This window comes from Pteropus medius, unplaced genomic scaffold, assembly GCF_902729225.1.
Source record: "Pteropus medius unplaced genomic scaffold, Ma_sr-lr_union100, whole genome shotgun sequence".
Taxonomy (NCBI): domain Eukaryota; kingdom Metazoa; phylum Chordata; class Mammalia; order Chiroptera; family Pteropodidae; genus Pteropus; species Pteropus medius.
Window position 1 is genome coordinate 13611694 of NW_024340692.1, and position 13019 is coordinate 13624712.

Below are 13019 nucleotides of genomic sequence, written 5' to 3' on the forward strand. Positions count from 1 at the left end.
TTTATTAATTACATGACTGTAACTCCATCTTATTCTTAGCCTCTTTATCTACAACATGGAGGAAATAATAGTATTCGTATTATAGAGTTGTCATCACAAAAATGTAATGCCTACAAACAAAGTAGCACATAATAAGTATAAAACAAATGATACATATTTCCTTTATTTTTTACTCTATTATTCAGTAGTTTTGTTTCACACTTTCATATGGACCTTGATATTCCTCATTAATTTTAACCTAGTAAATCTAAATAAATAGCTTTGAATCCACTTGGAGCTTTTTTAGTCCTTCCAAACATTCTGCAGGATTTCTTCACCCAGGAAACCATAAGAACATGTAATTAAAATCATCTGTACAAATGAAATGATGATCTTATCTTTTTAATACTTATAAAACTTTACTTACAAATAAATTCATAAGACTTTTGACCTATTGAGCAATTGTTGACTTTTCCCTATTAATCCCGTCAGGAATTTCACACCATTTTCTGGTAATCCCCCGCCCCACCCCATGTATGCCCCAAATTAGCCAGGTCTACAGTTATTGCCTGTGTATCCAGGAGCAGAGGATGAATTCTCTCTGTAGGGGAACATTGTGCAGTAGAGTTAACTGGATTGTAATGTAATAATAAATGGCAATGTCAAAGGTAAGTCATCTTTTGAAGAATGTTTAAGATCTCTTGATTGGAGTTGATGTGTTATACTGGTAGAAGGTACTTTCTTGGGAAAGTTACAGATTTGCACCATATTTTCTAGACTGTCACTCTGTTCTCTATATGTGGTACCGAGATACATTATTACTTGTACAGTATTTTCAACAAAGATTTAGCGAATATCTCTACTATGTACCAGACCCCACATTATATCAGGGATTCAGTAGTGAGTGAGAAACAAATGGAGGTCTCTCCTTTAATGAAGCTTACAATCCAGGGGAGGGAGCAGATATTAATCAAATAGTCATTGAATGAAACATCACTGTGGTGAGTGTTATGAAGGAAGGATATGAGGAGGTGATGATAGAAAGCATCACTAGAGGACTTTACTTAGCCTAGGAGGGGAGCAAAGATGAGGAAAGTCTTTCTTGATGGAAAGCTTTTTGGGATTTGGTATATCAGCCAGGGTTACTGCAGGAGAGAGATGGCATGTCTGATGGTGTTTTAGGAGAGTTAAATAATAGGACTAGTTACAAATATGTGGGCAGAGTTAAGGAAACAAACATGGCATGGTTCTAGCAAGAATCCTGGCTCTAGCAAGAGTGGGGACCTGTTACCACCACTACTAACGGGGCAAGGGGTAGGGGTGGTTACTGGATACCTGAGAGAATGGTCATAGCTATAAGAGGCGGAAGTCCCACAAGCGCTGTGACTTTTGGGGGGACACAACCAATCTGTGTAGACTTAGGAAGGAGGAAGCGAGGAGAAAAAAATCATCTGACCTCACCGTCCTCACCCCCTTTGACCTTCTGCTGTCTTTTGTCTTGACTGATCCCAACTAGAGCCCAATGGCAAGGAGCTCATTGGTGCAGTCCATATAGATTAGACTCCTGGCAGAGAACAGGATGGGGAAGAGTGCAGAATAAATCTGGAGGTGCAAATAGAAAAGATCTAGCACAACAGGCATTAAGTAGGTAAAAAAGCATTACCATAGACTGATATCATCGAGTGCAGAGGGGAGCACCCCAGGCAAAAGGAGCAGCATGTACTAAGGCTCTGTGGCAAAAGAGAGCACAGAACATTCTAAGAAGGCCTGTGTCCGGGTTGAAGGTTGCCTCAGCTAGTCAGCAGATGACCCAAAGGACATGTTCAGATTATAGTCAAGGAGGAAAGGCAGAGATCATGAAGAGAGACAGAGTATAAAGTGTCAGATCTGTGAGGTGACTTGGAGACCAAGAAATAAGAAATAAGACCAAGAAATAGGCCAGGAAACAGAAGGCAGGTCAGGATATAAGTGTTGAATGAGGCAAGGGCATCCTGAGTACATCCCCTTTAGATGTGAGCTTTGCAATGCAAGAACACTCCCAGACTCTAAATGGCTGACAAAAGTCATAATCCTTTTCCAGAGATGTTTCAAGGTGACGTTGGAATTAGTAGACTGCCACATTGAGTCATCCCATTCAGTCATTTAGTTAAAAAATATTTATTACTGGTTTTTATGTTTTCCACTGTGCTAGGGGCTGAGAGATAAATGATTTGATTCTTGTCTTTGGGGAACTCATAGGCTAAGCAGGGAAGAAAAACATGTAAAAAATACTCGCAGTATCCTGTAGTAAGTGCTATTCGAGAGCTACGTACCAGGTGCCAGAGAGCCCAGCCTAGACTGGCTCACTGGGGAAGCCAGAGAAAGTGCCCTGGAGAGGTGATACCTGAACTCGGTCTTGAGTTTCCCAGGTAGAAAAATGAGATGAGGGGCTTCACCCAAGGCAAATGTATTGGTCAGTTTGTGCCAACCACTAAAACAATTAATTCCCAAAACTCAGTGTTTTAACATAATAAAATTTATTTCTTGCTCATGACCTTTCTATTGTGGTCTGAGTAGCTCTTCACAAAGCGGTGACCTAGGGATTCAGGCTCTTTTCACGTCTAACAGTTGGTTTCAAATACCACTGCATAAGGAGCAGAAAGTGTGGAGAACCATCTTGACCCAGGAGTGATATCAGTTCCCCTCACATTCCATTGGCCAGAACTAATCACACGGCCATATGTAAATGCAAGGAAGTGGTGACTTATGTAGATGCCAGCCCTAGTTGAGCAGCCGCTTCCCAACAACTCTCCTCTGAGAGAGCATTAACCTTTGGTGAGCTATCAGCTGCTTCTACCACAGGGGATTGTATATGAGGGAGTCTAGAATCAGGCAAAGGGACGCAGTTGAGCCTAGGGCATGTGGGGAAGAAGGAAGAAGAGAATTACAGAAAAAGAGGCTGGAAAAGTCAGTCATTTCTGGATTACTCAGGCCCAGGGATAAGACACCAAAGAGACCAGACCTCCTCTAACTGCATAGAACCATTGGAAATGTTTATTCAGGGTGTGATATGATCAGATTTACATCTCTTCACAGTCCACCCTTTCCTCTCATTTTTTTGCTAAAAAAAAAAAACACAAAAAACATAAGCCATGATGGTGCAGATTGCTGAGCACTGGATTCACATTCCAGCTCTGCCACTTACTAGCCATGTTACCTTGGGCTGGAAACAGTCTCTCCAAGCCTCAGTTTTCTTATCAATAAAATGGCAACAAACTATGTACTCTCCATCCCAGAGAGGCATGAATATCAAATAGATCGTGTCAGCGGAGAAGTCTTCTGTAAACTGGAAACAGCTTTACAGATACAAGGGGATTTTGTTACTCTCTTTTTGCCTCTGTCTGAGGGCAGTTATTTTTCCCTAGGACAAGAAAGTAAAACTTCATGTCTGCCAAGGTCCTCAGACTTACCTAGTCCCGTGATGGTCTACCAATGGTAGAATAAAAAAATGGGCTCAATATGATGTTCTATGAGGACAAGAACATACGATCAGAGGTAGCTCCAGGGCTTCCTGAGGTGCTATGTGAGAAGGTGTAACACAATTATCTGGGCTAATGTCCCTTCTTCTCCCAGTCTTGGAAACTTCAGCTGGAAAGGACTGAGGAAGTATATTTCCTTTAAAGCCTAAATATTTGCTTTGACCATTGGTTTTTCACCAGAGAATTTATTCTAAGCTCTTCCATCATTGCATGACTTATGTAGAGAAGGCGAAATGTCCCTCTCCTTCTTTACCCTCTCCCACTGGCTCCAGGCTGAAAATTCACTTGTCAACTTTTTAAATGTGCACACAAGTGGGAAGTAGATGGCATTATTTGGATAATATTAACAAATATCAGATTCTTTTTCAAGGCCTATGATTTGCTTTGAAATAGATAAATGAATACGATTATTTTGGCTTGAAATTAAGTTTCAACATATGGTATTTGGAAAATTGCCTCAGTTTGTAATTTTTCATCTCTTCTCTGGATACGGTCTGGGTCTATCAAAGCATCTTCTTACCAAAGGGACTAATTTGGCAAAAGTTGAATCACATCAGTCTCTCTCCATCTCTGTCCCTTTTCTCTTTCTCCCCATCCCATTTCTCTTTCTCTCTCCTAGTGGTAAACATTTCTTTAGTTTTCAGTCTGTAGGATCAAGAGAACTGAAAAACACTGCTCGAGGTTGTGCTTCATGACACCCTGATAAAAGACAAAGAGATCCATTCACCGACATCTAGGGCATCTGTCACCAGAGCAAGCAGATTCATTTTCTATTGTCTCTTAATTTTCTATCCGTTTAGTACTGAGTATGGATTCTAAGGTGTTATATTTTTTATTGAAGAAAGCCCGAAAAGGTTTTCTGGATGCAGTGCATTTTTTTGTGTGGGGCAGGGGTATGTCATGGATTTCACTCTCTAATTTAATGGCCTCCAACTCCCTAAATAACAGTCAATGGACCAGGGTCATGTGAAAATGATGTATTTCCTAGGGAGGAAGAAAAGTGAATATTAGTTATTTCTAAAAGTATAGCCAGCCTGACAGCAAATTCTGGAGACAGGGTGACATTTTAAGTTGGTAATGCTCCTAATTACCCAAACCCTAGGAAACCATATGGAATACAGCCACAGATCTAGAATTAATATAAGTGAGCACTGTGAACCCATTAATAACAGCATGTTCTCTTAGAATAATGGCACAGTGTCTGTGTCAGCACAGTGTGATGTTGCAGTTCCCCACACACACATACCACACACACACACACACACACACCTCTTGATATTTCCTGTTTTTTGGAAAAATTTTCCTGCTATCAATGTAAAAAAAAAAACTTGGCTAAGTTTTCCTACAAAAAGTATTTTCATCAAATATTGCCTATTGGTATTGCTATGTTAAAATGTCATATTCATAAAGATGAATTTAGGTAAGCAATGTATGATTTTATGAAGCATGAGCTTGGAAGGCAGAAATGTCCAGATTCAACACTTAGCTCTTGCACTTATACCAGGTGAACTTGAGCTGGTTGTTCCATGTCTCTGATTTTTAGTTTTGTCATCTATAAATATATGTATTCATATATTTATTGTAAAGATTTAGAGCCAAGCAAAATGATTTTCTCAAAGCTAGTTCTAAAAGATGCTAAGAATAAAAGTCACTAATGAGACAGAAATACAATAACCTGAAATTTCAATGATTAAACAAGTTCTCGGCTTCAGCGTTTGTAGAGAGCAGCCCAGTATGTACTATATACCTCTTGCCTATCAGCATGTAGGTCCAAGCGTTGGACCTTTTGTGCCAATGAATGGTGGTTTTCTTAAGTCCCAAGTCTGAACACAGAGAATAGAATAAAAGTTTCTGTAAATTCCATCTGTCTACTGCCTTAACACCCTCCTACCCTCCATGTAAGCTTCCCGAACTTTGTGGAGAGGGCCTGGTAAAAAAAGTATATAACTCACTTTTGGATTTTTAAAGACTTTATCTTCAGTTATTTCTCAACATTATGTATATATTTTTATATCTAACAATATGTATATGTCATATGTTATTATAATATGTATTATATATTATAATTATATATAATAATACATACAATTCTAAAAATTATTTGAGACAGTTTTCATTTCGTTCATGCTGACAGATTTGGTAAGCAAGCTTGTTCACGATACTCAACTTTTCTTGGCCCTAAACATCCTAAAAGCTATCTACGTTACAAAGAAACTATAATAAATATATAACATAATAAATAATAAATATTTATTTTTGAAAAAACACCAGTTATGTGCCAAGTACTTTATGTACACTTCATATTACTTAATGCCTACAGCAAAACTTAAAAAGTGGATGCTAATAACCTTTTTGACATAAGAGAAAAAGGAGTCTCATAGAGATTCATAACTTGGCCAAGGTACGATCACTTATAAATATCAAAGCTAGCTCTTAAATCTGATCTCAGTGCTCAAGGTTGGCGCGGTGCCAACAGCCAAGCGCCTGTTTGTATTTTCATCCATTTTTTTGTCTTCTCCTTTCCCACTAGGTCATTCTAGATGTTGGTTGTGGATCAGGAATACTGTCATTTTTTGCTGTACAGGCTGGAGCTAAAAGAGTTTATGCAGTTGAAGCCAGCTCAGTAGCACAATATGCTGAGGTAAGTGGTTATTTTTACAGCAGCTACAAACTACGTCTTCAGTAAGCTTCAGGAGACTTAGTGATGGACTATTCGAGGTAAGTAATTTAGAAAAAAAAATTTTTTTACCAGTTTGATTTTTTTTTTCTAATAGGGTTGGGATGTTACTGATGAAGGAGCCCAGCTTCACTGTAGTAGTTGATATGAAAACAATTATTTAAAAATCTTTATGATACTGAAATTATAACACAACTTTCTTCCTCCGATCCACTGGGTTACAGGTTGGCCCTTGGAGATGACTGTTTTCTTACTTTTAATGACCTGCCAAGGTGAAGAGTCAGACCTCCTGGAGCTAGGTTAATTTTTTTCTTAAGTGCTATACTGACAGTAGCTGCACCACTCGTTTTAAATTTTACATTTGGTTTAAGGGACTGTTGCTACATCGTTGAGCACAGACAGGTATCTTTCTTTCAAGAAGCTTTTTCAGATTTCAGCTTCTGGTTGGAGGATAGAGAGAGGCTTTGCTTTAAATATAGTGTTCTATTATCGTTATGAAATGTGTAGAAATATTAAAGTCAAGACTCAGGTAATAATAGCTTTCGATAATATTTGGATATAATAATAACACAGTCAAGCTGCAGCGATTGGGTGTGTGTGTGTGTGTGTGTACAGACGTGAACAGGATCATGGTGCTTGTCATTCACACTGGGAGGATGCCTGTATTTTAATCAGGGACACATGATAGAAGAAAGCTTGGCTGCTCCTTTTGATGAACATTATGAAACATTTTTCTAATCCTGGACCATTGGTAGCTCTGAGTGATGGTTGGTTTTGGATTGAGTGAGCAGAGAAGGACTGAGACAGTCATGCTTGGAAGGAAAGACTGCCATGGCCTCAGGGCTGGCATGTTGTTGCAATCTTTTTCTTCTTCCAACAAGTCTTGGATAGAAATTTTTTGGTCATTTGCTTCTTCAACAATTTTTAAAAGTCATTCTTATTAAATATTGGATGCGTACAAAAGAATATTTGTTAGATGCACACAGTGTAAAGAATAACAATATGATGAATATGTGCCCACTACCTCTTTTAAGAAATAGACTATTAGCATTTCCATTAAAGGTCCATGTGTCTTTTCCTGATCATTTCTCCTTTCTGCCCAAAGCAGACGTAACCACTATCTTGAACTTTTGCTTATTATTCTCTTGTTATTCTTTATAGTTTTATCCCATGTTTCTGTCTCTAAAAACAAATCTTTATGAACTTTCCGAAAATGGAATCTCAGTATGTGTGTTCTTCTTCAATTTGGTTTTTTTTTTTTTGACCCAACATTATGTTCCTAAGAGTGATTTTATTGATGCATATAGCTGTTCTTTATTCAGCTTCAGTGCCGGGTAGTATTATTTTGTATGAAATGCCTCAAGCTCTTAGTCCAGTGCACTGTTGGCAGACTTTGGTGGCTTCCATTATAAACGTGTTGTTATGAATATGAATATGCTTGTACACAGTCCCCACTGTATCTTTGCTAGAATTTCTCAGTATATACCCGACAGTAGAATTGTTGGCTTATAAGGCATGCATACCTTCAACTCTGTTCTATAATGCCAAATTGTTTTCCAAAGTGGTTATACCAATTTTTCCTCCTTTCAGAAGTAAATGAGAGTTTCATTGTTCTACAACTTTGTCAGCGCTTGATATTGTCAGGCTTTGGAATTTTTGCCAGTCTTCTCTTTATGACATGATATTTTTGGTTTTGATTTGTATTTCTTCTTGCTGATAACTTTGAGCATCTTTGCAAAGTGTTTTGGCCATTTGTGCTTTCTCTTCTGTGGAATACCTGTTGAAGTTTTCCACAATTTTTATTTCGAATTGTTTTTCTAATTTGAATTCCTTTGCAAAAATGGTTTCTATATTTTGATATTAATTATATTCCATTACTTGTGTGGAAAATATCTTCTCCCAGTTTGTACCTTACCTTTTTCTTTATGGTCATAGTAAACGTTATTTATGGAATTCTAAATAAGAGGAGAGGAGAATATAAACTTATAGAGAACCCCACAGATAAAAATGCCTCTGTTTAGATTTTAATAGATCTTAAAATGTATTCTTAAGGTGTAGGACTTAGAGGTGTAGGACTTTGTCTTAGGTGCTGCTCAGTCGTTTAATCATATCTATTAAATTGTATCCGTGATTCTGTTTGTTGGGGAATAAAGGAGAAACAGTAATGAAAAAAGTCCTTTTATTTAAACAGCTTCTATTTTATTAAAAATTGATCTGTTATCTCTTTTATCAGATACATCCATCCCCACCCTGCAAAAAAGAGTAGCATAAATAATTTAGGGATTTTTTCTGTTTCACATATGGTTTGTTTTCTCACATATTCTAAGGTGGTTTGAGACACCATAGATAGTTATTTTTAAAACCTTAAAAATAAAAATAGTTCAAGGGTTACCCAAATTCTCTTTACCCAGATTCATCTGTTGTTTATATTTCACCCCATTTGCTTTATCATTTACTCTTGCTTCTCTCTCGCCACACACATGCACACACAAACACAAATATATACACCCATGTGTATGTATATTTCCATATTTGTAGGTAGAGATAGACAAACTCTTTTCTGAGTCAGTTATATACATCACAACTGCTTATTCTTAAACATTTCAGTGTGTATTTCCTAAGATTGACGCTATTCTCTTATATAACCAGAGAAGAACCTATTTTAAGGTGAAAAAGAAACTATACAATTACGTGTACATTGAGTCTTTAGATGTTATCGATTAAAAGGTGGTAGAGAGGCCCCAGCATGAGCAGAGTGACTGTCACCACGGGTGCAGAGGTGAGGAGAGTCTATACTTATCTGCCTCTTGTGTAGTATTTCCAGAGGGACTTCATTTTTAAAGCCTTTAAACCTATATTCTAATGAATTCTAAAGCACCGTAGTGTTATTTTACCTTTGGTTTTAGCTTCTGTAGAAGACATTTGGATTGTTTAATCCTTCTTTTCTATATACAGATGGGGTGGGTTGGGGGCAGGGGTAGCTTTCCAAATGCTGTGGGGACTGTGAGGCGACCTTGAAATTATTGCAAGTCCCTTTTGCCCTGGAGGCCTTCCCTGGATGTAGCCCTAAGGACAGGTTAGTTAAAAATGCATTTGGAACCCAGGATGATTAGAATCTTCTCACAGTTTAAATTTAATGACAGCCTGGTCCCCTTTGATGAAAACTGTGTCCTCTATCCTGCCCCTTGCTGCTGCTGTGGGTGTCATGAGATGATCCCGTGGGCTAAGGCCCTTCCCACCCTTGTGCAGGACGATCTGTACCAGCTCTTGATTTCTGCTTCTTACACTGACACTCGTCTGTACAATTTGTGGGTGGCAAAATGCGGGTGTGAACAGCACACAAAAGATATTCACTCTAAGAATAAGCTTTTATAGCAGCTCAGCATACAGTGCATGGTGCTCCTTTCGACCTTTTCATTATTTGGTAATTGAACCATCAGACATTTAATTCTTTCCTCTGGAGTCTTCATTAAATTGCTCAGAAAAAATAAAATTGCAACAAGCAAGAAAAATGTACAAATTTAACTACCGTTGCCTGTCCCTGAATTCTTCTTCTCATGCCAGGCTTCTGGGCTTTAAGTAAACAGAATAGTTTCAAATTGCATTGAATTCAATTTCAGTTGCATTCAAAGGCTCAGCCTGATTTTGTAAGGGCCGATCCTTAGAGGGCAAGATGATGTGAATGGCTCCTTGTCCGGAGGGCATGCACATTCAGTCATTTTTTTGCAGGATGATCATGAAAAACTTGCCCAGGTGCAGCCATGTGCTCTCACCTTGGGCTCCATATGACATTTCTGAGTCAGCAATAAGAGATTATCCTTGTCCAAGGAATAGGACAGAGCTAAAGGTCTTCCATGTGTCCCCAAACTGTGAGCCTGCCCATGTCAAAATGGTTCTATTTCTTACTCTTTTTTTTTCCTTTCTTAAATGTGAAACACAAAGCTAAAGCCCCTAGATCATACAGACCAAATAGAAAAAAAAGTTATTAATCAAATTTATGCACATGTACAGTTAAAGTGGGGTTTTGCTTAATTTAAAATCATGCACCAATAGATGTCCTGTCTCTCCATTTAGATGACAAGCTCCTTGAAGGGCCAGGAGAATGAAAGAGTAAGAGGGTGAGCGATCATGAATAGATTCATATGTTGAAACTAACTTAAACTTATAGCAAAGCTCTCTGGCACTTAGATTTAATGGTGTTTATAATAATTTGGGGGCTACCTAATAAGAAGACTATATTCATACACGGTTCCTATATATGCCTCATTAAGATGACTTTTAAGGAGTCTGACCAAGTACTTCTGGGTTCTGATAGAAGTAAAGGCAGATGGAATTGGATCTATTGTGACACTGCCTTTCTGGACCTGCAGAATTCATAGTCTGGAGTTGCTCTGTCCAATATGATAGCCACTAAACACATGTGGTTATTTATATTTAAATATAAATTATTTTTTAAGTAATCTATTCCTTAGTCACATTAACCACATGTCAAGTTCTCAGTAGCCACAAGTGGCTAATGGCTGTTGTACTATACAGTGCAATTATAGAACATATCCATCATTGTAGAAAGTTTTAGGGGGCAGCACTGATGGAGAGGACACAGGTGGCCAAACTTCACTTTTCTAGTATGTGATGGCCAGGCTAATGGCTGTGTTCACTGCCAGGCACTGGCAGCCACAGCCAGATTGGACTGGCTTGATGTTAGGTGAGGTAGCACTCCTCATTCCCTCTCGCTGTGGTCATTGTTTATCTTTCCTTTATTAATGTGTAAGATCTGTCACAGAACAGGTTCCCTTGGAAACAGGCTCCAATGCAGAGATTTGCATGTAGGAAGTTTATTGCAGAGGGCTTTCAGGAAACTGACTTGTGGAGAAGTGAAGGAAGCAGGATAGGATTGGGCAAAGGAAGGAGTTAAGCTACAATATAGTTGAAATAAAGAACTCAGTCAATCCCACAGGGAGTTCTTGATCTGGGGGAATCCTTCTGAGTTCAACCACCTTCGGATAAAGGTCTTTATATTTCATATTGTTTAACGTATGCTCCCTCAGGAAGGGATATGACTTTGATAAGGTGGCCCTCTTGGGCTGAAGGAAGTTTCTAGAATAAGACTCAGCTGAGAGCCATCATCTGCCAACATTCCCAGCAGCTGGGAGAATGAGTACCTTGGTCCCGCGAAGGAAGGATCTGTATGGTTTGCCACAGCAAATTCTACAAGTTCAAGATTTAGGATCCTAACTTTGAGCTACACACAGGAAGCTGATGGAGAATAAAGATAATAATAGTAAATCAAGGAAGAAAGTTAAAATGTCGGAGCAAAAGGGACGATATTAAAAACTTAGGCAGGCCACAGGATGATTCATTGTGTGTGTTTAAGGTACGAGCAAAAGCTTGCTAGAAACTAGTACATCAGCTGATTTGATGTGCTCTATACTATTCTAAGCTCTGTGAGGATACAGAGCACATATAATATAAGACATGATCTCTTCCTTCAAGTAGTTTGTAATCCACATGGGGTTCAAACAAATGAAATTCTTGACAAGAGACAGTGATTGCCAAGTGCATGTGAATGGCAGGGATGAGAAGTGCCACTGTAGGGAACAGTTCCCTTCGGTTGGGCTGGTTAGGGCAGCTGGCAGAGGAGAGGTGTGGTTTGCATTAAATGCTGAAGGATGATGAGACGTGAAATGCTCCTCTTTTCATTTTTCACAATAAGATTTTTGAAAACCCTTAGGTGCTCATGGGATTCCTCACCTTAAATGTGTTGATAATCTCTACACAAATGCTTTGAAGGCAACTTTTAGAAAGGTACTTGTAATTTTTAATCTTGAACGCTAGAAAGAATATACCTTTGAAGTTTTCTAACATGAACTTAGTCTGTTTTCAACTCTTTGAGCTAGGGTTTTTCTCTAATTTCTTTAGTATCTCCAAAAGCTAACTTCTACTTGCTTCTTATTCTCCTACAGACACCAAAGGCCTGAGTCAGAAAATTCCATCCAGCTCATCAACACTTTTTATTTTTACACTGACAGTGAAGTTAAAAGGTGGCAGTAAGTCCTCTGTTAAGGAAACAATAATACGCATTTTGCATAGTATAGGATGTATTTCCATGTCTATAAACTTAAGAGATCTTTAGTAAGCGTCTATGAGGTGCTTGGAGTAGATAATAACATCTCCATATTACAGATAAGAAAGAACTTTGAAGAAATTAGGTCATGAAGAGAGGACACGGCATGTGAGACACAAGTCCTCACTGCCACCTCCTTCTGGAACATGCAATTAAGCAGAGGCTAGTGGTTCCTTTGGAGGTGAAGAGGTAAAAGTGTTTCACTAGAAGCTGGAGCACCTACTTCTGTAGTACTTCATCCAGGAGCCAGGAGAAACACCATCTTATTCTTCTTAAGAAACCTATTGAAAAGCATTTAAACAGATAGATAGGTCTGCATTATAAGAAGGAAATCTCCCTCCATTGGAAAAATCAGCTAGTAACACACTTAACGGAGGAGCAGTTTAAAGTAGTCCATGTGAAATGCTACAGAACCCCACCCAGGGTAAGAACCCTTCTTGTAGGTTGACTGATGATTGACAAGGCCAGAAGACAACTTGGGAGAGAATATCCACGCCTCCTCTTCTCACTCAACACTCATTTCCCTGTAGGGTAGGCCCTAAATATCTTTGCCAAGATAAGAATTGAGATGTAGGTTCAGACAATGTGGAGTTGTATTTTTGATTCACAGCCCAATGGCCATGTGACCTTGACAAGTGTATTAGTCTCCTATGGCTGCTATAACAAATTAACACAAATTTAGTGGCTTAACACAATTTACACAAACCTTACAGTCTGGAGG

The 13019-nt window shown here is 38.6% G+C and overlaps 1 protein-coding gene across 1 annotated transcript in view; it reads left to right on the forward strand.

Annotated features, from left to right (window-relative positions):
- The window catches only part of LOC120621278 (histone-arginine methyltransferase CARM1-like), a 196344-nt gene that overhangs the window by 123021 nt on the left and 60304 nt on the right, over positions 1 to 13019 (forward strand). The window contains exon 5 of the mRNA XM_039886560.1: positions 6028 to 6138. Coding sequence (XP_039742494.1) covers positions 6028 to 6138 — 111 coding nt within the window. The remainder of the gene's footprint in view (positions 1 to 6027; positions 6139 to 13019) is intronic.